The sequence below is a fragment of the Pseudoliparis swirei genome, chromosome 9, assembly GCF_029220125.1.
Source record: "Pseudoliparis swirei isolate HS2019 ecotype Mariana Trench chromosome 9, NWPU_hadal_v1, whole genome shotgun sequence".
Taxonomy (NCBI): Eukaryota; Metazoa; Chordata; class Actinopteri; order Perciformes; family Liparidae; genus Pseudoliparis; species Pseudoliparis swirei.
In genome coordinates, this window is record NC_079396.1 from 19704049 (window position 1) to 19729485 (window position 25437).

Here is a 25437-nt window from a genome sequence, read left to right on the forward strand (position 1 = left end):
TGATTTTTCACATTTATAGTCAAAGCAAACTTTTGTGGCTCGATCATTGCAGCTGTTCCTTCGCACTGTTTGTTACTGGGCAATATGCATGAGGCTGAGACGTCCCCTGAGCAGGCATCCCAACAGGGCTGCAACAATTTTTGTATTATCTACTAAACTAATTGTTTGGTCTATAACACACTGAAAGATGCTCCCGCATTCCAAAAGATAACGTCTCAAACTGTAGCTGTTATATTATTCAGTGTCAGTGGCGGCTGGTGAATTTTTTTGGGGGGGGGCGCAGTTTAAATATCACTCAACAATGAGAAGAAAAGAGGTTTTGAGTAGAATATTGTAAAAAACAAAGCTTTATTTCAAGAACACACCGTGCTCAACATGGTCCAATAACAACTATCAACACACTGTAACTTTGGGCATGGGAGGTTCAGAGCAGCTTTAAGGAACATTGGGTTGGGTTTCAGAGGTTTGCAAAATAAAAGAGTTTCACCCTCACATGAAAGAGGTTCAGAGCAGAATAGTCAGAAAGAGATCACATGTTACATTGGGTGACAGAGCAGACCCACTACTGTAAAGAAAAGTAGTCTCTTTAAAGTGGTCACTTTACTCTCTGGTTAAAGTCAATCATGTCTGTAACCAGCCTGTTTCCATTATTCTTGAGGGAATGTGTCTGTTTTTCAGAACTTCTTCGTTGTGTTTCGATGCCAGTTCGGTCTCCTTCTGCTGACTGTAAACAGGGTTAGCTTCAGGCTGTTAGCGAGTTAGCTTCATGCTCTTAGCTTGATAACTGCGGCAAGATTCATGCTTTACACTTGTCTGCAGCTCTTTAGATCCCTCACCCCGTTGTAGTCCAGAGAGTTTCAGTCCCAGGACTTTGGAACAACAGACAGGGGAAACTAAACAGCGCATTACTCACTGAGCCTCCAGCTGACAGCTCCGTTAGCAACCTGCTCCTGTAGCTGCGTGGAGCTCTCTGGGCTGAGGGAACGATACCGGTCTCTGATCTGCCTAATAGTCCAGTCACGTGAAATAATAAAACGATGTCATTGGCCAACGAGCGCACATTTTTGCGACCCAAGATTCACGTTTCATCCGCCAATGAGAAGCCGGTCCTTGCCGAAATGACTGAAATATTTTCTCGATGCCGCACACACACGTTAGATCGCCTCGAAAAAGGGGAGGGGCTTCTCTCCGTGATAATGGCGATATATTATATTTTTTCACATTAACTTAAGTGGTTGTTGACAGGCTGACGGTCTCCCACACACATTTAGCGTGTCAACACGGTATATTTACTATTTAAATGATTTGGCATATAATGTTTTTTGACAGGATGTTTTTTTTTTTTTTTTTCATCTACAAATTTTAAGAGGGGCGGCGCCCTAGCGCCCTCTATGGACGAACCGCCACTGTTCAGTGGACATATATCACAAAAGAAAAGGCATTTCATTGTCACATTTGAGAAGCTGGAACCAGAGAATGTTTTGCATGATTTCTACATAAATACACTGCGACTTTAGAGACATATTAAGAGACCAGATATGGTTAAAAATCGATGGAACAGAGGCCGAGATATCCTGACATTTTAGAGAAAAAAAATGTCAGGAAAACATTAAATCCTACATTTCCCAAAATGCAACTGCAACACTTCTTCCGAGCTCAAGTTGGTAAAACAGTCTTAAGACTGGAGCCCAAACTGATGTGACATCTCACCAGGGATACTTTTCAGTTTTTTCAAAGTTCCCTTCAAAAACACAGAAGACAAAATACAACCGTTTCAGAGGGAATAATTGTCATTTTTACTGCACTACAATTGATACAATGTATAATAGTATAAAAGTCACAGGAGTAATTTTCCCGATTTGAACTTGCACGCTTTTGCTTTTTCCTTGAAACAGAGTACTTTGTACAGTGTGGTATTAGTACTTCAACTTGAGGAAAAGGCCCTGATTACTCGCCCCGGCAGTGCACGGGGCAGCATCATTAACCCTCTCTGCATTCCCCTCGTGGCTTCTCTGTGGCAGCAGCCAGCCAGCAGAGCTCTGTGGCAGGAGCTCCCTGACACTGCAGCCCCGCCGGGGCTCATTGAGCCTCTCAGTGAGCCTGTCAATGAGCCTCTCAATGAGCCTCAGTGTGTCACTGTCACTGGCTCCCGATCCACCGCCATGATGACAGTACTGCTGTTCACCGAGCAGCTGGCCGCTTTCTCCCTCCCTCTGCCTTGCCAGAGGATTTAAATTCAGTATTACGTTGTTTTTTAAAGTGCTTTTTAAAAAGGGTATTAAGGCACGATATGAGAGAAATACTCAATAATATAAAATATCAAACAAGTTAGAGCTGCAACGTGCTGCAAAAGTCATTTGCACCATTTGCGTTACTTGGCAATCAGATACAGAAGCAGATCTCACGTTTTCTGGGAGTTTGTTCCTTATTTGATCTGCGTAAAAATGTAATTGAGCAAAAATAAAATTATTTGGCATCTATTTTGATCATCAAATTAATTTTTCAAGCAAATACTTTTTTCTTCTTTCTTTTTTTAAAAAACTTTTGGTTGGGCGAAACAAGATTCAAAAATAATAGTTGATTCATCCAGGAAGACTTTAGCTATGATCACGTGATTAATAATGACTGACGCCCTACATGATTTTTCATCACTTGATCTGCTCTTTAATCACATATCAATAGGTCTTAGATCCAGCTCTGTTGGATTCTGGATAAGAGATGCTTCTTTCTGGTGGCATTCTCAGTGAGGCGTGAGACGTCGACTCTGCACATCAAAAAGAAACCGCAGCAGCAGAACCACATGTCCACGTTTATATTTAGCTGCACTTTTGTTTGTCTTTTTCCTCCACACTGTAATTTCCATGTGAACGTGCGCACAGGGAGATGAGTGCTTGTAACTCGGCTCTGCTGCCCCGAGCTTTAATGTGCATTAGGTGGAGAGAAAAGCTGGTATTTATAACCGTTCGGTATCCAAGGTCATACGGACGGCTAATATTTGCTTCCGTTGTTAGATGGGCTGCATTGATCAGCCCTCCATTATACGTGTAGACTTGGCAGCGTTCAGTCAATCGCGGCTCAATAAGCTCCCGACGCTTTGGATGGCGCTGCTTAGCTTTGTCAGTCAGGCTTCACCGTCCGCAGTGACGTTCGATAATCTTCCTGTAAACGCTTTGCAAAGAGCTCCAGTTACATGAGGCCCAGCTGGTCCACTGAGCGCTGATGAAACTGTCCACCATTACTGAGTTTTATACTCACAGTGTGTTTGATACTGGTGCCAATGAGAGGCTGCAACTAACAATTAACAATTATTATTTTATCAATTAATCAATTTTCCTTTTTAGTCTATAAAACGTAAAATATTTGTAATTGCCCAATGTGATGTCGTCAAATGTCTTGCTTGGTCAGACAACAACGCACAGCCCAAATACATTCAGTGTACTATAATAATGACATGCAATCAAATAATTTGAGAAGCTGGAACGTTAAATTAATTCAATGATTAATGGATTACATCAAGATATGGCAGTTTGTTTTCAGTGGATCGTTGCGGCTCTACTTCATACTGTGTATTATAAAAAGGCTTTTCTACAAAAGCTTTTTGTTCTATTTGAAAAAGCAACATAACAGAAGCCTTATCCTTTTATTGTCTTTTATTGTGAAGAAATTGCATGAAAAGACCAAAACAATGTGTTAGTCTGTTTCTCAATACTTTCCAGTTTCTCCACGCTGGCTCGAACCCCTAAGACCCTTCATTCTTGCTGAGGACAAATCCTTTTAGCGGATATACACAATAATTGTATATTAACAATGGATCACATGACTGCTTGGATGTGAAAAGATTCATCTATAGCGATGCAGCCGCGGAGAATTATGAACCGACTCTGCACATAGGGGGCGGGGCGTTCAGCTGCTAAAGAGACAGACATTTTCCTTAGGAGTTTGTAAAGACCAAAAGCCTAAAGAGAGTGAATATTGGACACACATTTATAAGATAGACACAACCAGTGCCGTGTCACCCAGTGCAACAATGTGGTTCATTCATATGTGTTTTCTATATATAATGGAGCTCCAGGGCACTAATGAATAATGTCTATACATCAGGCTTTGGATACACAAGCGACACTTGTTCGGAAGATCATTCATTATTGGTTTTGGTCTTTTCATGAGATTTAATGACAGTATAAAATAGGCTGTAGGATACCATTAAGAAATGTGTAATCAAAGGATAAGTAAAAGAGTCTTATATTCTGACCAAGAATTTCGGTACTTGACAGTTTTTTTCAAGTGCTAAAGACACATTTTCGTTGGTTTGCCCGCTAGATGTTTGCAGCTTTCTGTGTACATTGGTGGTTTGTTTGTGTGTCACCTGTAAACTGCCAGTTCCTGATTGGCCTCCAGCCTGATAGGCTCGTCTCATCCGCTCTAATGACTCTTTAAGATGTGATGGTTGGATCTGGGACCATGTTGACACACCTACATTCTCTCTGACAGCACACACACATACACACACACACACACCACACACCTGGAGCCATGCCTACTAGACTGGTCCTCAGCCATATGCCCTGCAGGGCAGCGTGCTCACAGACTGGGGCAGCCTGTGCTGCACAGCGGGGTTTCTGCAGGTCGAGTTGGTGAACTCGGTGAAGTTGCAGAGGAACATGGACGATAATCACGATAATTAGAGACAGTCAGGTAGGACTGAAATGAATAGTCGTTCGACAGGAAATCTGTTTTGGATTAATCATTTAAGTAATATATGGTGCGTATGTTCGCTGTTTCCATGTTCTGAAATGAGGATTTTATGAATTTCTCTGTTTTAGATTAGATTATATGTATTGATCTATCTTATCTTATTATTTAGTTCTGTAAAATGCAGAAAACAGTAGTGCCGAGGAATACAAAATAATATATAGCCTCTAGATCAAGCAGTCAGGGGTAGATATGGATATGCTACAATACATACAGTAATATTATTACCTTCGCATTGAAAATGCCGGAAGGTTATGTTTTGATCGCCGTGTATTTATTTATTTATTTGTATGCGTGTTATTCGCAAAACTCAAAAAGTATTGAACCGAATCACATGCAATTTGGTGGGATGATTGTTTATTATCCGGGGACCAGTTGATTAGATTTTGGGATCGATCGGGTCAAAGGTCAAGGTCAAAGGTCATGAACAGGTCAAAATCTTTCGCAGAACTCAAAAAGTATTGAACCGAATCGCATGAAATTTGGTGGGATGATTGTTTATTATCCGGGGACCAGTTGATTAGATTTTGGGATCGATCGGGTCAAAGGTCAAGGTCAAAGGTCATGAACAGGTCAAATCTTCTTGAATCACATGGAATTTGGTGGGATGATTGGTTATTATCTGGGGACCATTTGATTAGATTTTGGGATCAATCGGGTCAAAGGTCAAGGTCATGGAAAGGTCACAATCTTTTTTTTTACCATAGCACGATACATTTTTGTCCAATTGGCATGCAACTAATGCCAAAATGTTCATAATTCAATGCCCAATCTTGTGATATGCGAAGGTATGCGCTCTACCGAGTGCCCGTTCTAGTTAATAATATGTGAATATGAATACCCTCTGCTTTTACAGATTTACGTTTTATTTACTGTTATGTCATTTCTTCAAACGGTGTGCTCCCTCCCCTCCAGCCTCCCAACATCTAAAAGAGCGGAGCTCTGAGTAGATTATAATGTTGATACATTCATTATTACTGTGAGCTCAGCAATTATCTTTACAAGGTGCAGTGAGTGCTTAGTAGACTTCTTTTGCCCTGGGTTTCACCTCGCAGGCTACATTAAAGCTGCTCTATGTGATTACGTTGTTGGGAGAGGAAGACGCAGCAAAGGGCTGTTTTTGTTGGATTACAATTATTATGGAAATTATATATATATATATATATATATATATATATATCATTGTTGCCATTGTTAAGATTCTCTTTTATTTATAATGTAGGCTGTTGTTGACAGTTGTTTATGATGAGACTGAATGTATCTTTGATATGGAGTTAACGCTTTCTGAGAAATCATTTTTCTTTTCCACAGACTTTTAAGGCAGTAGTGATCATTTTGGAGAATAGAAAAAAGTGCTGCATCATAATGTGGCGTGTTCTAGATTAAGAATTATTACATCAATTATATTTGAGGTTTTACTTGGTAAATGAAGTGAAAGCCTCTGACTTCATCACGTCCCCCCACCTCTGAAACCTCACCCTAGTCCTCGCAGGTGTTGATGCACAGATGTTTCTCCTCCTGAGAAATGATTCCGACACCTCAACTCGGGGTATCTCCAGATACTGAGTACTATATTGATCCGATGTGGGTACAAATTTAAAATCGGTCTACTTTACTGCTCTGAGCTCATTGCAATTATGTGATGTGAGGTAACATGAGACATGGGGTTGCTGAACTGAGTCAGCAGCTTGTATGTAACATAACTTAATTATGAAGTATTTAATGTGCTGCATGTCAGATCGGTGCACACAGAAGCAGCAGGATAGCAGCTTGTGACAGGTCAGCTGTGAGGTATCCTAGCAACGTCTAACTTGTTCCAAATCCCCTCCTAAATACTGTCAGACCCAGATCTGGTGCGTGATTTTTGTACGAGAAGAACATTTTATATAGGCCATTGTAGCTTCAGCGCAGGGTAGCAACGATAAATAAGATGTGCTGTGACTTTTAAGAAATGGAGGGCATTGTCATAACGTTGGTCAGCGTCCAGAGCGCCTGGTGTTTTATTGCCCAACGTTGTTTCCAGCAGAGAACATTGTATTGCTGTAGAGATTGTGACGGTGATAGTTGCAGTGTCACCTTGTGTGTTTACAGATGAGAATAATGTCTGATGAGACGGAACAGAGGATGTGCGATGAAGACTTTGGTTCGGACGAGGAAGGCGAGGAGGGAGACGTGGAGTCCTTTCTGGAGGACAACAGCAGCGAGCTCATGGACCGACTGAAGGAGCTGGAGGTGAACCATAAAAACACACTGTGCCGCCTATTAGAATTAGATTGATAATGAACACATTCAAAAGTAGTTAAGTGTGCCGTGATCATCAAAATCTTGAAAGTCTGTTCGTCAAAACTGCCTCAAAGATAAGATGTTTGTGTGTGTGTGTATTCATAGATTAATTAATTCAAAACATGATGGTATTATTATATCTGTATTACTTCTACAGCAATAGAATAAAAAACAACCACAGGAATAACAATATAAAGGAAAGATAATAATAAGTGTGGTCTACTTGACTGCGACCAGTTTTTCTGCATTTTATTGTTTTATGTAAGAAGTAACACTGTGTTCACGTCTTTCAAACGTTTCACCAATGCACCTGTATATATATATATATATTTTTTTAAATTATTTTTTATTACATATATCCATGTGTGCGTGGCAGTTAAATGTGCATGTCATAATAAATGACATAACTAACTAAATAACTGTTTGTGGTTAATTGTTGTTTTACCTCACAGGCGGAGAACTCAGCTCTAATGTTGGCGAATGAAAGTCAGAGAGAAGCTTATGAGAGATGTTTGGATGAGGTTAGTTCATGTTGCACAATATGACGGTGAAACTATGAATATAATTATAAATTCTGCTCCGCTAAGTCGTTCTGTGTCAAATGTGATGTTCTCTGGTGTCACCAGGTGGCCAACCACGTGGTCCAAGCTCTTCTGAACCAAAAGGTAACAACAAAGCGTCATTTCGGCCTCTGTGTTTGCATTTGAACCAACGGTCGCGTCATCAGTTGCCTCGCTGCTCCGTGTGTCTCTGAACAGGACCTGAGAGAGGAGTGCATCAAGCTGAAGATGTTGGTGTTTGACCTGGAGAGGCAAAACCGATCGCTTTGTGAGCTCTTTCAGCAGAAACTGCCCAACCACCCCACGGCCCACTACCAGGTCAGTCCACTGCAGTGGTGCATAGGGGACTGCGTATTAAATGCACTCTGAATTTCTTCCACTGGACTCTTGCTTACTGCTGCAAATGTGAATCAAGCGAAGAAGGAGCTCCGTGAAGCTGCACACATGTCCTGGAGTGGTGTCCCTTGATTCAATGTGGTTTCGGACAGAAAATTACATATTTGAAAATGTAAAAAGAGATCTTTGGAGGTGGAATTGGAAGGAAGTGACCTTTCCAGACCTCTTTAGGCCACTCCGCGTCAAGCTAGCAGCTTGAGGTTACGTTAGCCACTATTAGCATAACACACCCATGATAAATACTGCTGAACTGTTGGTGGTCAAGTTGCATTGTGGGTACTGTAGGTGCCATGTCAAGGCAGGAGAATGTGTTCCATGTATTTGTCTGGCTTACTGTCAATGTCGAGTCACACAATGTTGCTGGAGTACATTGATACATCTGTCTTTCATCAAAATACACTAAGAATGCTGATAATACAGAACGCCCACTTAGGGGAACAACTTATATATATATATATTAGCACTGTCGCCTCACAGCAAGAGGGCCGTGGGTTCAATTCCCGGTCGGGCGGTCCTTCTGTGTGGAGTTTGCATGTTCTCCCTGTGGCAGCGTGGGTTCCCTCCGGGTTCTCCGGCTTCCTCCCACAGTCCAAAGACAGTCAGGTTAATTGATGTCTAAATTGCCCATAGGTGTGAATGTGAGAGTGATTGGTTGTCTGTCTCTGTGTGCCCTGGATGGACTGGCGGCCTGTCCAGGGTGTCCCCTGCCTTCGCCCTGTGTCAGCTGGGATCGGCTCCAGCGCCCCGCGACCCTAATGAGGATAAGCGGTATAATGGAATATATATATATATATATATTCCATTATCCATTATACCGCTTATATATATATATATATATATATGTTTTTTGTATTGCTTAATAGTATTAATGTTGTAGCAAAGTGAAGCTCCTTTAAAGTAATTAAACTGCCAGTTCAAATTTTTTTTAAATGTATAAAGTAGAGGAAAATGTAAGTGCCCCCAAATTCCATTAATCACAGTACTTGAGTCCATGTATACAATGCACAGCTCTGCTTCTCAAAGACCACAGGAAGCTGCTCCTGACTCACCTCATTCTTTCAGACGCTGCTGAGCCAGTAATGTTTCTCAGGCTTTTCACTTCTGCTCTATATTGTTCCACCAGATGCCAGGACAATATTGCTACTTGTCTGTGTATACAATAAGCTGTAGTGTATACAGTGTCATTATAATTGCCTCATGAATCTCCCATTACAGGTCCAGGCGGGACCCCTCCCAGACTACAATGCACAGCTGCACAATGACTCTGCCAAACAGGTGGAGCCTGCACAGACTGAAGCCCAAGCCAAGGTGATTATTCAAAAGCTTTTTCCAAACACTAGGAGTGAAACAACGGGATTATACCGAAGCCTCTTAGGGAGACCTGTGTGTGACGTGCTCTGACATATTCTCTGTTTTCAACTATTGTGCTTTAAAAAGCTGATCAGCCCTGCACTCATTTCCTGTACGCAAATACTCTAAAGGTCTCGATTAAGGAAATTGTTTGGCCTCGTATTGAATCGTTTACTGATAGAGATCTATTTCTGTCCAAAGGGAAATGGCTACCGCACACAGCATGCCTCCCCTGGCCCCCGTGGCCCTGCCTCCTCCATGGAGGCCCTGTCTCCCTTCTTCAAGAAGAAAGCACACATCCTGGAGGTACTTCGCAAGATGGAGGAGACAGACCCTCTGAAATTCCACCCCTCCACCGCAAGCATGTCTTTCTGCGACTACAGCCAGGTGCTCATGTCCACAGAGGCTGTGTTGGCCACTGCGGACCCCATTCCACTACCCTGCAAATCCCACCACACACACTGCCACTACTCCTGCTCTGACACTGACTCCCACCAGCGTGTCAACGGCGACGGGGCAGTGAAGTGTGAGGCAGGGAACGCCTGCTGTTTACACTGCAAGAGGAGCCCAGACAGTCCTCCACAGCCATGCAACCATGTCTGTAGTCCTTCAAAAGCCAACTCCGCCGCCCAGAGCCATGTCCTTCCTGCAGCTGCCGCAAGCGAATGTCACAGTAAGAACCGAACGGCGGAGTCCGCCCCCCCGTCCAAACAATGCACCAAGAATGAAGCCCACCAGCAGCCAGCGGGCGCCGCCGCCCCCCCCTTAGTCACAGAAACAGAGGATCCGAGTCTGGAGTCGATGGAGGTGGAGCAGGAGAGCCCTGAGAGTTGTCTCAACTCTGCTAGTGTCGCTGAAGAGCTCACTGGTTTCTGTCCCACCTCCCACCTGCCCACTTCTGAGAAGGAGAGCGCACGGATCTCCCACTGCGACGCGGAGACGAGCGACGCCGGTCATGACGGCGTCGAGACCGCCGTGCCGGACGACCCCGCGGCCGTCCCCGAGAACGACCGCACAGGTCAGGAGGCTTGTTCCGCGAGAGCCGGCGGCTCCGTCAGCCCGAGCACGTCGTGCCTCAGCGACGTCAAAGCCGCCGCCGTCAACTCGCCGTCCAAGCTGCTCAAGTTCTTGAAGATTCCGTTGATCGGGGAGAAGACGCAACCTTCGGCCGCCGCCGTCCGTCTGAGCCCGCAACTCACCCGCAGCTCCAGGATCCCGTGTCGCACCAACAACTACGAGGTGTACCACTCGCCTGTTCCCACGCGCAAAGCCACCACCACAGAGAGGTGCAGGCAGCCCCCTCCACCCCCCACCAGGTCGGAGTCCTACCCCGCCACGCACTCGGCGCCGACCTCACCTCCTCAGCCTGAAGACGTCTCCCCCCCACCCGCTCAGGGTATGAGCTACAGCAGCCTCTCTGCACCGAAAGCCAGCGCCGCTTCGAAGACGGGAGCGCCCTCCTCCGCGTCCTCCTCCTCGCCCAAAGTATCTCAGAGGGTCCCTCATTATGAAAACGTCTGTGTTATGTCTCCCAACTCCAGAGAGGAGGAACCAATCCAGGGCCTTGAAAAAAGAACCACACTTCCATCCCAAACAAAGACAAACGGGGGTGAGAGGAAGCTCGTTAAATCGCTACCAGAAAGTGTCCTCGACCCTCCTCCTCAGCGGAAGCAGTCGTCCTCGTCCACGTCCTCGTCCACGTCCGAATCCACGTCGGACGAGGACGAGGATTCGGACAGCCCCGTGTGGGTGAACCACCACGGCCTGCCTCACGCATCCGGCATCAGCAAGGTCGCGCAGGTCAGAGCCCACTTCTCCCAAAGCAGAGAGAAGCAGGAGGCCGATGTGAGGGAGGTCACGGTGCAGAGCTCGGCGGTCGCCCACCAGCCGCCGCCACCTCCGGTCAGGAGGAGCGACTCCTCTTCCATCCCCAAGAGGCCGGTGGCCGTGGCCACGAGAGCCCAGGCGGATTCCAGTCACCACGCGTTCAAAGAGCGGCTGGCTGCGCTGGGAAAGCTGAGGAGCTCTGAGGATTTACAAGTCGGTCTCAGGCCGGTCAACACAGTGAATGAGGCCTCCTGTGGAGAAGAAAGGGGCAAGGAGCCTCCGGAGATCCAAAAAGAGGAGCAGAGACATTCAAAATACATGGAGTCTTCGGATGGTAAACCCAGAGTAACTAGTGGTGGTTTGAAGTACCCGGGTTCATCTCAGCTCTATGACCAGGCTGTCAAATCCTCTGGTTCAGTTGTGGTGAAACAAGAACTGTGCGTGGCCAAGACAGAAGGCTCCAAGAGTAAGATCAGTCTGCCGTCCCCCAACGCAGATGCTCCACAGGTATTACGCAACAACATGAAGTGTCCTGGCTCCCTGAATCTGGCCTATAACCTTAAACCAGTGGTCGGTCCTCACAGCAGCAGCAGCCCCAACAGAATTCCCCCAAAGTCGCCGTCCAAACCGTGCCAGGGCCCGTCGGTCCCCAGGGGGGGGAAGCCGCCCGCAGAGGCCCCACGCTACTCGTCCAAATCCGAGGAGAGGACCAAGATCAGCGGCAAAGGGAAAAAGAATCCCATGTACGGAGACAGTCTGCCGCCGCCTCCCCCGAGACCTCCGCTGTCAGAGGGGGAGAAGCCGGCGCCGCCAGTTCCCAGCCCGCAGTCCGCCATCGAGCAGAAGGTGATGAAGGGCATCGAGGAGAACATGCTGAAGCTCCAGGAGCAGGACCGAGGGGCGCAGCCCCCCGAGGTCAAGCAGAAAGCCTCCAACGGCATCGCCAGCTGGTTCGGCCTGAAGAAGAGCAAGCTGCCAGCGCTCAGCCGCAAGACGGACGCGACCAAAGCGAAGGAGGAGAAGAAGGAGTGGAAGATCAACATCCCCTCGGTGGGCAGGGACTCTGTGAAAATGGCCACCAGGTGTAAAGAAGGAGTGGAAGGCCTGAACATCTCGTCACTGATGGAGAAGGCGGAGGGGCTGAGGAGGGCGCTGGAGGAGGAGAGGGCGTACGTGGAGAGGTCAGGGAGGGGTCACTCCTGTGAGGTGGTGATGGACCAAACTCAGGGACAGCTGGCTGTCATGTACAGGGGAGCACGCTCCGACAACTTCATGCAGCAGCTGTTGAACAGGTGAGGACTCGACGGGGTCGAGTGGATTGGAAAGCTGCGTCATAACAACTAGCTGTTAAATTAAAGGGATAGTTTCACATTTTGGGGGAAATGTTTACTTGGCATACCTTATCACAATAAAGTAAGAGGTTTCAGCTCAAAATCAAATACATTGGAGTTTTTTATTCTTCCCATCTTACTCTCAGCTTTAAAGTGAAGAAGTATATTTCCAAAAATGGCAAACAGTTTTTTTTAAAAATCTTTGCAAAGTCACATGATTAGTTTTGCATTATGACAAAACAGGAATAAGAAAAACATAAATAGATAAGACGTGAACATTTTAAATAACAAAAAACAGTCTCCAAAGATATGAAACAATTGGACACATACAAATATACAATCGATGAACGTATCTGTCTTCTGGAGGTTGGAGTTGAGCTGCGGTTGTCTTGACATCAACGATCCTGTTCAAAGAGTTGGTTTTGCCAACTATCCTCTTCAGTTGGAGAATGCTAACACTCCCTTTGTTTGTGGTAAAGCTTGGCCAACTTAACTCAACTTAACTTGTGTTCGATTAATATAGAGTGGACGGGAAAGACGTGATCAGCGTGCCACAGCGTCGGCTCTCGTTCGATTGTAAGACGTCCAAGCCGGTGTTTTTACAGCAGGGCGACGTCATCAGTCACACCACCAGCCGGGACGATATGGAGAAGGTACTTTGTTAGTCGCACTTCAATTCTCTCTGTGTAGTCACAAACTGACGCCATGTTTACATTTACAACAGTGAGCAAACAAACTGACGAGGAGGAAGACACGACTCACTCGCAGTACATTTACTCAAGTAATGTAATTAAATATACACTCAAGGTACTTCTACTTTATGAGTTTTTCCATTTTATCGAACTATATACGTCTCCTCTGCGACATATCAGACAAATGTCGTGAGCTAAAGCAACCTTCAGGTTGCAATGTTGTAATCCCTTCCTGTCCAATGAAAACCAAACCATGACGTGTTGATTTTAAATATTTTCGATAAAGGATGAAATGTTGCTTTTTAAAGGTTGGGGAAATTCTCCTTCGAAGGTTAACAAACTAATAAAAGACCCTCTTGGTTTAGCTGGAAAATCTATTCTCACAAAGCTGAAAACAAGGCTCTTTTTCTGAGCTCTTTTCATAGATACATGGTTCATACAGGACAGCAACGGGATGTAACAACTTTGGTATTTGTACTTCTACTTAAAGTTACTACACGGAACTTTATTCTGTGATGATTTTGGCGGCCCCTGTGGGCGATGGTGGTCGTGTTTCTGAGCGCCAGAGACATTACATTTCATTTAGCTGACGCTTTTATCCAAAGTTTTTACCATCATGTTACCTTCATACACCGTAGACACAACTACAGGGAGCAACTCAGGGTTAAGCGTCTTGCTCAAGGACACGTCGACTACTGCAGTCGGGTCTGAGAGTTCTCCGAGCGAGCGGTCCTTGTCCCTCACAGTAACTTTAAGTGAAAGATCTGAATACCTCTTCCACCCCTGGTGAAATGTGTTCGACAGCGAATCATTTGTCACAGCTCAACTTGTGTTTGAGTGCCGTGAGACTAGTTTCCTGCCTGCTGATGTGAAGAGCGACTGATGGAGCATTCACTCCATCTGCTGCTGTGTTGCTCTTTCATGCAGGGATCAGACAGAATTGGCAAGATCACGTCAGATGAAAATCTTGCGGATTCAGTTCACTCCCAACACTTTGCAGGTAAGAAAGAGTGTCTGTCAGAACGTCATCTGAGCAAAGGAACATCACATATTTTTGATATGTTGGTTTATGAGCGTTAAGACTGTTAAAGATCGATCAGTGTTGAACTCGTCCTGCACCGCACACACACACATGTTTATTAAGGCACGTACAGTGGGAACCCACGAGACGGACCGGTTTGGAAACATTTGAATGCTTTTTCTTGGCATATCAAAGGTAAATAAACGAGGCCGCGCCTCAGAGGAATATCGGTTCAGATACTTGTCAACAATCAAATAAATGATGGGGCATTCATTCACGTACACATGCATCTCTTCATTCCTTTGTGTATTTCTTTTTTAGACATTTTTTATTCCCTCACTTATGTGATCATTTTTGTTTTATTCATTTTTGTCAGCCACTGAATCTGTCCGCTCTCTGCAGCTTCCGGTGCGTCCACGTACACCCTGGACAGCGGCATCGGCACGTTCCCCCTGCCCGACTGCAGCAGCGGCGCAGCAGGGCGGAGCCTGTCCACGACGAGGGCCGGGGCCGAGCGCCATTCCTCTGGCTCCCCGGGGAGGGCCGGCCGACGCGCCCGCACCCTGGACAGAGAGCCCACGTCACAGGAGGACTGCTACGCGCCGCACAAGCAGCTGATTCCTACCATCCAGTATGGCTCCGTGCTGGAGGGAAGAAGCTGCGCCGGCGTCATCCGTGAAGGTGTCCAATTTATTCATAATCCCAGAACATTCAGCGCATTGTTAGTTCTTTTGTATCGCCTCCAAATGTTGTGCTTCGATCCGCTTGTTCCATACTGTAGTCATTACCTTCGGATTGAAAATGCGGAAGGTTATGTTTTGATCGCCGTGTATTTATTTATTTATTTGTATGCGTGTTACTCGCATAACACAAAAAGTATTAAACCGAATCGCATGAAATTTGGTGGAATGATTGGTTATTATCCGGGGACCATTTGATTAGATTTTGGGATCGATCGGGTCAAAGGTCAAGGTCAAGAAAAGGTCAAAATCTTCTTTTTACCATAGCACGGTCAATTTTTATCCAACTAATGCCAAAATGTTCATAATTCAATGCCCAATCTTGTGATATGCGACGGTATGCGCTCTACCGAGTGCCCATTCTAGTTTGTTGTTGTTGTAATGCACTCAAATAAACATAAAAAGCAGTGATTCTGTACCAAGGCGGTCAGGTAATCGGGAAATATTCTGATCCATTAAAATATCCATCTCCAGACAAAGAGGTCCACGGAGCGAACATGTTTTCCCCTCGCTTGAAGACTTGGACCTTCCCCAACCTGAAGACGCCAGCCGGCCCTGCAGAGGTCTACCTGGCGGTGGAGGAGGAAGAAGAGGAGGCGGTGTCCTTTGGATCCCCATTCAGAGGGGTAGGAATGCTGCATTATTACTTATTAAATCCTAAAATATATTATACTATTACTTTTTATTAGACATAGTATACTATATTTGTGTGAGTTTCTTCCACATGCTATACATTGTATTTATGCTCTATTATGACTATTCTAGAGATACTTAACTGATATTTTTAAGACTATTTTCATCAAGTAATACTAATACTTCAATGATTTTTGTGAACATATTGTACGTCTTTTTAGATATACTTTCATAACTATTGTAGATACTTAACTATATATATACTTAACGATATTTTTATGATACTTTCTTAAACATGCTATACTAGGATTTTTATTACATTTTTCAACATTCATTACATTAGATTTCATTTAGCTGATGCTTTTATCCAAAACGACTTACATTCATACACCGTAGACACAGCTACAGGGAGGAATTCAGGGTTAAGTGTCTTGCTCAAGGACACATCGACTAGGGCGGGGATTGAACCGCCTCATTGAAAGACAGGATTGCTAACCACCACATGCTCTACTTTGACCTTATTTATGTCTTTTTCTCAACATACTATATATAGAGATTTACTTGACTATTGATATAGCTGATTTCCACATTTGTAATGTCTTTCTTTATCATGCTGTAGTATGCATTTTGCATCACTTTTTGACATGCGATATATAATCTTTGATTCGGTGAAATTCCCAAAATAAAATGCTTTAACAGGGAAAAAATCTCAGGAATCACAACAGATGAGGGATTCCTCTTCCAGGACGGACCTGCATGCAGTAGATTGTGTGTACCTAGTAAACCCAAAAAGCTAAACTTTGGAAAATCAGGAGATTATAGTAATTTTTTTGTAAGTTATTATTCTGGTTTTCTCCCCAAAATAATGTGTTTTTATTTGATCTCCTCTTGTTGAAAAACTGTCTAGGAGCTTATCTGGGTCACGAACAGACTAAAAGTACTGCAGGCAGAAAAGTTGAGATACATTTTTTAATCTGCACTCACATCTTACATAATGTAAAAAAACACAGAACCACATTCTCCCTTTAGAAATTATTAATCAGCTGAGTATTAAAGATTCACAGTTGTATGCTTTATGTAGCCCACGTTTTTATTTATTTTATTGCACGTGTTTCACAAGTGTTGCATAAGATGAAAGTCGTGACCTAAAAATGTATCTCACCCCATTGTGCATCCTTTCAGAGCATGAAGGCCGGCGGTCCCTCCTCCAGCCGGGTCAACGACCCCGGCAGCTTGCCCGTGCCTGCCCAGTCGGGGATGATCCGCAGGGGGAAGACTCGGACTCCCAGTGTCCCTGAGATGAGCAGGGAGGCCGGGCTGGAGCTGCTCAGGGAGCGGCCGGAGGAAGCTCTCTCGCCAAGCCGCCCTCAGGTCCCGGAGACCCCCGAGTCCCTCAGCGATTCTCTGTACGACAGTCTGTCGTCCTGCGGAAGCCAAGGATGACCCCGCCAAGGGTTGGGGAGGACAGAGAGCGGCGCATGGAGTCCACAGACAATGAGACACAAGCCCGCTCTGAACATGTCTTCTGGATGCCGGCTGTACTGCGATGCTGCCGAACCCACCGCCATCTTTGAGAAAGAGAAGCTGCTTTTTTGATGTTCACAAGAATATTGTGGTGATGCTTTCTCATCAGCTGTTTCTCTGTTGCAACTGGAAAGAGATCAATAGACTTCTCCTCAGGATTTCCTATAAACATGAAGCCAAAAGCCACCCCAAATCATATAGGCTGTTCACCTTTTTCACAATCAAGACTCTTGTGGACACTCTTTATTCATGTATAGAGGACTACAAAACGCATGGCTAAGCAAATGATTAGCACAAAAGTGATCACTCCTGGGAGTTGTTCAGCAACGTGTCTTTTGTTCATCATCATCGTTGTTGTGTACATCGAGGAAGAGCTGATCTGTATCAATACCTTCATTCTGGACATCATTTCCGCACAATGTATTGAAAAAAACGAGCTCCGTAAAAAAAATGAATGTTAATGTCTGTGATTCTTTATTGCTAAACTCATGCATCACAATTTTAAATGTATAAACAATTTTATTGAACATGTTGATATCGTTTTGCAGCCAATGAAGGTTGTCTGAAAATTTCAGTTTTGAATCATTTTACATTTAAAGGTAATATATACCAGCAATAATAACATAGATATGAGAAATGGCTACACTATTCAATGAATATGTATTCTATTATTTATTTATTTTAAATGTACATCATTTACAGTCATCTTATTTTCTTTTTGTAATCCTTCTGTGAAATTGCAGTCTCTTCGCTTCGTAGATTATGTTCATATCTGGTATTTCAACATCTCCGTTGCTGTTCGTTCCCTAGCCAATAGAGGTCCTATGTACCTACTGCCGTTTTTCAACTTTCTAATTAAAATGTTTTGATTTACTTCTGTGTGAAGTAGTTATGTTAGCCGCTCAAAATCAATAGACATACAAGGGCATTTAATTTAGACATTTCTACTTTGAGTATTTTTCCACCAATTTATCAGAAAGTACAGAAACTGATATTGTATTATTTATTCGCCACATTCCTCGTCCGTCAGAACACCTACATTACCCACAATGCAACTCACCCGCAGACAGTTTTGCTGGCGGTTCTGTTGTTACGCTAGTAGCTGCTAGCTAATGTAGCCCGGAGCAGCAATGAGGGGAACAGTGTTTTCACTTCTTTAAAACTCGAGTTTTATCTAATTAACCATTCGAAGATTATGTTGCAAGTTGTCTCATTAATCTTAAAACTAAAGATGTCTCATACATGTATTGCTGTAAAAGTACAATACCTCTGAATCGTATGAGTATACAGTAGCCTATCATAAAATGGAAATACTCAAGTAAAGTAAAAGTTCCTCAAGAGTACTTGAGCCGTTGTACTTAGTTACTGATAAACAGACTTGCTACTTCAAATCAGTGAAGTTCTCTTTTACTTACGATGGAAATATTGTACTCTTTACTCGCCAATATATTTCATTCACGGCTGTTAATTTATACATTAAGATTTTACTACCAAAATAATCATTATTGTAGATTAAACAACCCAACGACATTCCCTTACAATATCAAAATATAACAGAACATGTTCTGCAGTATACTTGTGTACTCAGCGTAAATGTTTATAATACACTAAAAGTACTCGTATTTAGAATGTTCCATTTATGCTAATAGATCAATCTAAATGTTTCTCTCAGTTCTAGGACTGCAATTTACTGTTATTGTCATTGATTAACCGGCTGATTTATCATGGAATACACAAAAATCCAGTCCAAAAAATCCCATCAGAAATCATTTTTGTCCAAGTTGAAGTCTTCAAAGGCTTTTTGTCTGTCCAAAACCAAATTATGTAAAAATGGTTACATTTTAGAAAGTTGAAACCAGCACATTGTGTCACGTTTGTTTGAAAAATATCTGAAAAGATAAAATGACATAACAGTTGCAGATTATTTTCTAGATGATCTGCAAATTGATAACTCATTGCTTCATGTCATAACATTTTAAATCCAGATCTATGATGTATGACAGTATTATATATATGTATAATAGTACCGTTATTAGTAGCAATCATTTAAAATATGATATTACTTCATTTCAATAGGTTCAACACATTTATTTGAGCAAATGTATCAAATTAGTTTAAATTGTACATCCATAAAATAAATTCTTCACAGTTTACACTTTCAAAAAATCGTAAAGGTTAAGATCACTTCTTTTGGCAAACTACTTTCTAGACAACAGATATTTAGAGAACTTTACACTGGAAGAGGTCTGAACAACTCGTCTGCTATCCAAGATGAAAAGACAGATGGCACAGACTCCTCCGCCTCCTCCAGCTGCCAACATCCAAAATACCAAAAGTCCGTCTGAATGAGCGAGTGTGTGTGTAGATCATCATGACTCCGACAGGCTTTCAGGGTTTGTGTCCGCGTTACCAGACTTCACCACTCGTACTCAAAACGTTAGTCTCAAAACAGAATTAGTAGGAACAGAAATAATGACAGGGAAATTTCTCAATGGGTGGGGGGGGATCTGTTGTCAAAATCATGGAACACCATATCTTATGACACTCCACTAAAGAAAATGGAGGAAAACTACAAAATAAGCAAATTAACTGAAATTAAATAACTTCAAATAAAACATTGATAAGACTCTGAATCTGACACGACCCACTAAAAAAGGAGCCCATCGTGTCATTAGTTTATGGCACTAAATAATGAGTATCTTCATCAAGTGCTGCTCAGCTTCTGTGAGTCTTCAAAGGGCAACACTGCCCTCTACAGGCCAAGCACGTTCACTGCAGCATTAGTCTAATTCTCCATTCACAGCTATGATGGGACTAGCATTAGTTTATCAGAAACTTGCATTCAACTCGTTGAAAATTTGAAAAAGAAATCAAAGACATTTCAATAATATAAGACCACAGGAGTTAATTCAATAAATGAAGAAAGAAAGTGAAAAGCACCTATTGCATTGCAAAGTGTGCCTCTTCAGACAGATCGTGTTTATTTTCCAAACACTCTTTACTTCTTTTCCTTCTTCTTCTCCTGAAATAGGGACACACAATCAGAGTTGTAAGACACAACTATATCAATCTGAGATATTAGATATTATTCTCCACTTTACTCTAGTGGTATCAAGCCATGCAATTAGATGTGGTTAAAGAGTGTGTGTTGATTGATTATATTTAAGTGAAGATGAAAAATGTATATGGAAATTGTATCATAAACTTATCAGGCTTTAAATACACAGATAACACCCGTTAACAGGATCTCTTCATTATTGCCATTGGTCCTCCAAGACTTATCCGTAAACTTGAAAAACATTAAAAAAGGGGAACATGCTGTACCTTATCGTTCATGGCGAGGATCACCATGAGTTTTCTGAAGATGGTGATGAAATCCAGGAACAAGTCCACACAGTGCCTTAAAAAATAAAGTACAGCAGGCGTGTTACAGAAACGTGTGATATGTTTTTTTTTGGGGGGGGGGGGTCTATACATCATTCAATATCTCTAAAACAAGAGCATCTGGATACAAAATAATGGTCGACGGGCTGAGCTTGGCTTGCCCCTCAGAAAATGTCACATTTTAGAATCCGTCTTTACTTACTTTTAGGAACTGTTCGCTAAGCTTCACTGTACTATGCAATGATGCATTTGCATTGTATTTATTTGGTTATGAGAAAACGTGAGGCAACGGGTAAGGAATATTTAAAAAACAAGTCATCACCAGATGTAGTCCTTGTCTCCATTCTCGGCTTTCTCAATGATGAGCTGAGTGTCGAACAGGACGAAGCCGCACATGATGAGCAGCCCGAGGTACATGTGTGCCTGCCAGGAACCATGAAAACATGAGTTACACCAAAACGTCGACTCAGCGGAATCATCGTTTTGTGAGGAATGTTGTCATTGGGTCCAGCTACCTTAAACAGCATCACGGATCCAAAGAACATGTTCATCACAGACATCAGGAACAGGAGGGAAAGGCCAGACATCAGTGTGCCTTAAAGAGTCGCGAGTTAAAAGGGGGACATTTAAGTATTGTTGTTAAAAGCTGGAAAGGAGAAGTATCCAGGGTAATGGGTCACAACATTCACAGCCTTCACCTCCAAGGAACAGGTAGCTCCTGCGTTTGGCATAGAGCGCGCTGAGAGTGAAGCAAACGAAAATCGCAGCGGTTCCCATGAAAGCCGTCACGATGATGCTGAGAAACAAACAACAACAAAATGTAAGCCGTCAGTAAATTACCACTTTCAATTATGAGCGGACAAACTCAGAGGGAGGGCGACCAGTCACCCTACGATGCCATTGCAGTTTAGTTTCATAATGTTTAACTTGACCGATCACATACCTCGGATTAACAGCGATGACAAAGTCCAGTGTGGGGCCAAGTCCAACACCTGGAGAGGGAGAGGAAGGAAAGCGCTGCTTATGACTCTTACGTGACTCTACATTCGCAGACAGCAGAGTTTGCACACAGTGGCAACTGCACCTGGAACGTCAGTTACCTGTGAGGAAGGCAAACCCTGCGAGGATAGCCAGCCTCTTCTTCTCCGTTTCGGAGTTGTGTGGCGTCATGGCGAGCCAGAACATCATCCCCAAGGAGCCGAGTACAGACAGCACTCCTCCCTGAGAAAGAGGCCGCAAGGTTACGATGGAGCATTCAGTTCACCGTTTGTGGGCGACGTCACTGAAACTAGTCGCCTCCGTAACTGAGATGTGAAGATAAGAGCGACAACTCGTCTAAAAGGCCGTTTTCCGTCTCTTCACACACCATCTTATGGTCATTCTGATTCAGATTACAGGAGAGTACTTTAACCTGTGGTACCAGTACAAGCGACTTGTATAGTGCGTCCTCCTTTTATATCAGGGCAGGTGTAGCAGACAAAAAAACGAATTAGAGAAGTTCTTGCTATTTGTTCTCACATTTTGTCTTGGGTTTTTGATGCTCATTTGTTTTATTTATAATTTATATTCCACGCCTCACCTATTCATTCCCAAATATGATAATCTTATTGGCTAGACCCTATATGCCCACTAATTTGTGATATTGGGCAATACAAATATAACTGAATTGAAAAAGGGGAATTTCACCATCAGTTTTTTATCCAGAATACATGCAGTATCTTCTCAAATTGAAAATACCCAAATAATGTGTGTTTCTCAAACTATCTAGAGGATATATATAAACATCTCACCAAAATGAAAAAAACATTTCCACTAAAATCTTAAGAAACATGAATACACTTTCGTGAACTGATGCACTACATTTCACAGCAAATGTAATTGATGTAATTACTGTGGCTCTCATTTAAAACAAACTGAATTAGAGAAAGAGAAGCATTACGATCGAGGTAGTTTACCAACTTTGTTGAACAACCACTGGATAATTTTCGACTTCAACATTTTATTAACTATAAATAATTTGGCCAATGTGAAAACTGACATTTATCCGCAATGCATGTTTTACAAGCACCATGTAACCCACAAAAAGCACCAATTGGGTTAGAAAGAAACGCAAAGTATGCAAGTTTGTACTTTGCCTACGGGAATTGTTTGCATAGAGAACATTGAAATACAGGATCGACCTGGACAGGTAGACTCTGTTGAAACATATTAGCATTACCTGAAAGAGGCGTGTGACAACATGGACGTAGGAGCCAGCTGCAGCCACAAACATACACAGTGCCAGGCTGGAGTACACATTCTTCAAGTGCACCTGGGTGGAATGAGATCTGCAAAAAATTGAGTTGAGTTGAGTTATAGTGGACTAAGCATGTCTATATATGTCTATATATACAGGACTGTCTCTGAAAATTAGAATATTGTGATAAAGTTCTTTATTTTCTGTAATGCAATTAAAAAAACAAAAATGTCATGCATTCTGGATTCATTACAAATCAACTGAAATATTGCAAGCCTTTTATTCTTTTAATATTGCTGATTATGGCTTACAGCTTAAGAAAACTCTAAAATCCTATCTCATAACATTTTAATATTTCCTCAGACCAAGTAAAAAAAAAGATTTATAACAGCAAAACAAAATCAAACATTTGAAAATGTGTTTCCAGGTGTTTCGAGTTAATTAGACGATTCAAGTGATTTGTTTAATACCCTACTAGTATACTTTTTCATGATATTCTAATATTTAGAAATAGGATATTTGAGTTTTCTTAAGCTGTAAGCCATAATCAGCAATATTAAAAGAATAAAAGGCTTGCAATATTTCAGTTGATTTGTAATGAATCCAGAATGCATGACATTTGTTTTTTTAATTGCATTACAGAAAATAAAGAACTTTATCACAATATTCTAATTTTCTGAGACAGTCCTGTACACACACAAAATATATATATAGCAATCTACTGCATGCTTACGCACATTTGGGAGAACTTTAAGAGGGAGTCAAAGTTGATGCTGCGGTCAAACACGTGCATGATGAAACCAGGGGTCGAGAACTGAAGAGTCTTCAACGAACAAAGTCTCCTCTGAACAGAAACACAGATGATTACACGTGAGCTCGACATACTGTTTTACAAATATAACGGCAGCATTCAAAAGGTAGCACAGGTGCCATCATCTGTTAAATAAACTCAGTACTGGAGAGCGATAGCTACACCTACTCAAATGCATGTTGTGCTACTTTTCTCCACATTTAAAAAGGGATTTATTCCACCACATATTGAACAGCTAGAGCTACTTTTAATACTAAATTACAAACACACGTAAAAAGTAAACTAACTAGTATATTTAGCTATCCAACAGTATATTATCAATGTTTATCATCAGTAACACTTTTAGAATAACTGCAAGCTATGAAGGATAAGTTAAGCACGAGTAAACACTTAAATCATTTATAAAGCATTGTTCCACACTGTATCCGTGATGGATTCACCATTTGTAAAGGATTATATATTGCGTGCAGTTAAACGGTTACCACATCATCCAATAATATATGAATATAACACTGACAGGCTGAATTATGAGATACACTTTTTACCGACGATCTTACACTTTGAAGTTGTATGGCAATGTGCAACATTTACATAAACTTAAACCAAGTATGTCTACATGCAAACACCTAACTAAAGTTGTTTATCAAAAGTGCGCAGTCTAATGAAATGAAGACGGTTGCCTCCAGAGCTTTGTGCCACAGATATTTGTTCAAGATATGAATTATTTCTAAACCTAGTCGGTGTGTCATATGAACTTAAGGAGATAAGGAGAACGCCGTGAACTATTAACTTCTTCCGCGTGCGTTGCATCACGGTTTGCGACATTAAAGTGGACAACAGGTTATAAGGCTCACGTTCACTGACGCGCACGCAAACAAGCTTTCCAATAATATATTCTTAATTCGTGTCGACGATGTTGCCGTTAGCTGGCAACACATTTGAAAGCAACTCGACTAAATCAACCACGGTGTTAGAAACAGGATATTCGAGCCACAGCTCCAAACTATTTTTGACGTATGAGGATATCATATCAGCGGCTAACGCTGCTAGCTAACAGCTACCGTTAAATACCGAGCAGCTAACATTTCGGTAACGAGCTCGTTTGTCAACACAACTCGACGTCTCGTTCATCCTCGAGCACACACCGCCAACAATGTGAGCCGCTAACAGTCATTATTAACACGAGTATTATTACATCAAGCCAACACGAGCGCTTACCTTAACCTCACTCTGCTACCAGCTAACAACTGCTTGGCCGTTTTTTTCTTCTTCGTGCTGTACGTGTCAGTTGCCTGATGACGTCACGGTGGCCACGCCCAGACGATTGGCGTCCTCGCGCCCGTGTGTGTGAAACGCCGTTATTTCCCCAATTCAATTCTCTATGCATCAACAAGTAGCCTGTAATATAAACACTGAACGTTGAACCAAAGTCGTCGTTACCCTATTAGTTGTTCAGAAACCTTTAAACGGTACTTCCTGGTGTGTCACCGAGTAATGTCCCCGGTACACCTAAAATGGCCGACTCAAAAATGTAACTGCACCATTTCAAACGGGAAAAACAACGACTTTTATGTTTGTTAAGCAGTTTGCAACGAAAGGTTTATAAACGCTGTGAATCCAACACTAGGTTAGCTTTACTGTGAAATAATTGAACTAAAGATACATCTATTCGTAAGTTACATTTAGTGTGAATTTTGATGAATCATTACTAACATGGTGCAACAACATGCCACATGTAGGCCTATGGAAGGTGGATTACTTTGGTGGATTTGATCAGATATTTCTCGAGTAAAGTAGCATATACTCCATTATACATGACAATCCCACATCTACAACTTTAATTTAGTGTACAAGTTACAACGGAATATAGCAAAAGTAATTATGCAGAATTGTCCTT

At 42.6% G+C, this 25437-nt stretch overlaps 2 protein-coding genes across 3 annotated transcripts in view; one reads left to right on the forward strand and one right to left on the reverse strand.

Moving 5' to 3' along the window:
- Positions 1–17982, forward strand: part of nckap5l (NCK-associated protein 5-like) — a 42173-nt gene extending 24191 nt beyond the window's left edge. For both annotated transcript variants that reach the window (XM_056422055.1, XM_056422056.1), the window contains exons 3-13: positions 6844–6984; positions 7488–7556; positions 7662–7700; positions 7794–7913; positions 9207–9299; positions 9543–12460; positions 13023–13152; positions 14119–14191; positions 14615–14893; positions 15427–15578; positions 16768–17982. In XM_056422055.1, the coding sequence (XP_056278030.1) occupies positions 6844–6984; positions 7488–7556; positions 7662–7700; positions 7794–7913; positions 9207–9299; positions 9543–12460; positions 13023–13152; positions 14119–14191; positions 14615–14893; positions 15427–15578; positions 16768–17028 (4275 nt within the window). In that variant the 3' untranslated portion in view covers positions 17029–17982. The remainder of the gene's footprint in view (positions 1–6843; positions 6985–7487; positions 7557–7661; positions 7701–7793; positions 7914–9206; positions 9300–9542; positions 12461–13022; positions 13153–14118; positions 14192–14614; positions 14894–15426; positions 15579–16767) is intronic.
- A 1200-nt stretch (positions 17983–19182) lies between these two features.
- On the reverse strand, positions 19183–24869 carry tegt (testis enhanced gene transcript (BAX inhibitor 1)). The gene is made up of 10 exons (XM_056422058.1): positions 24759–24869; positions 23467–23573; positions 22712–22820; positions 21594–21714; positions 21437–21485; positions 21192–21289; positions 21009–21088; positions 20816–20916; positions 20434–20509; positions 19183–20131 (listed from the first exon to the last, which is right to left on the reverse strand). Exons 2-10 carry the CDS (start codon positions 23520–23522, stop codon positions 20108–20110), a joined length of 714 nt encoding a protein of 237 aa, XP_056278033.1. The 5' UTR covers positions 23523–23573; positions 24759–24869; the 3' UTR covers positions 19183–20107.
- Between the last annotated feature and the right edge of the window lie 568 nt (positions 24870–25437).

Bases quoted from the DNA above. Each gene is read 5' to 3' on its own strand.
- tegt (XM_056422058.1), bottom strand. From the start codon at position 23,522: ATGCACGTGTTTGACCGCAGCATCAACTTTGACTCCCTCTTAAAGTTC. The intron at 20,510-20,815 runs GTGATGACTTGT...TTATTTTTTAAG, and splicing joins GGAGACAAGGACTACATCTG to GCACTGTGTGGACTTGTTCC. The intron at 20,132-20,433 runs GTACAGCATGTT...TCCCTATTTCAG, and splicing joins TCCTCGCCATGAACGATAAG to GAGAAGAAGAAGGAAAAGAA.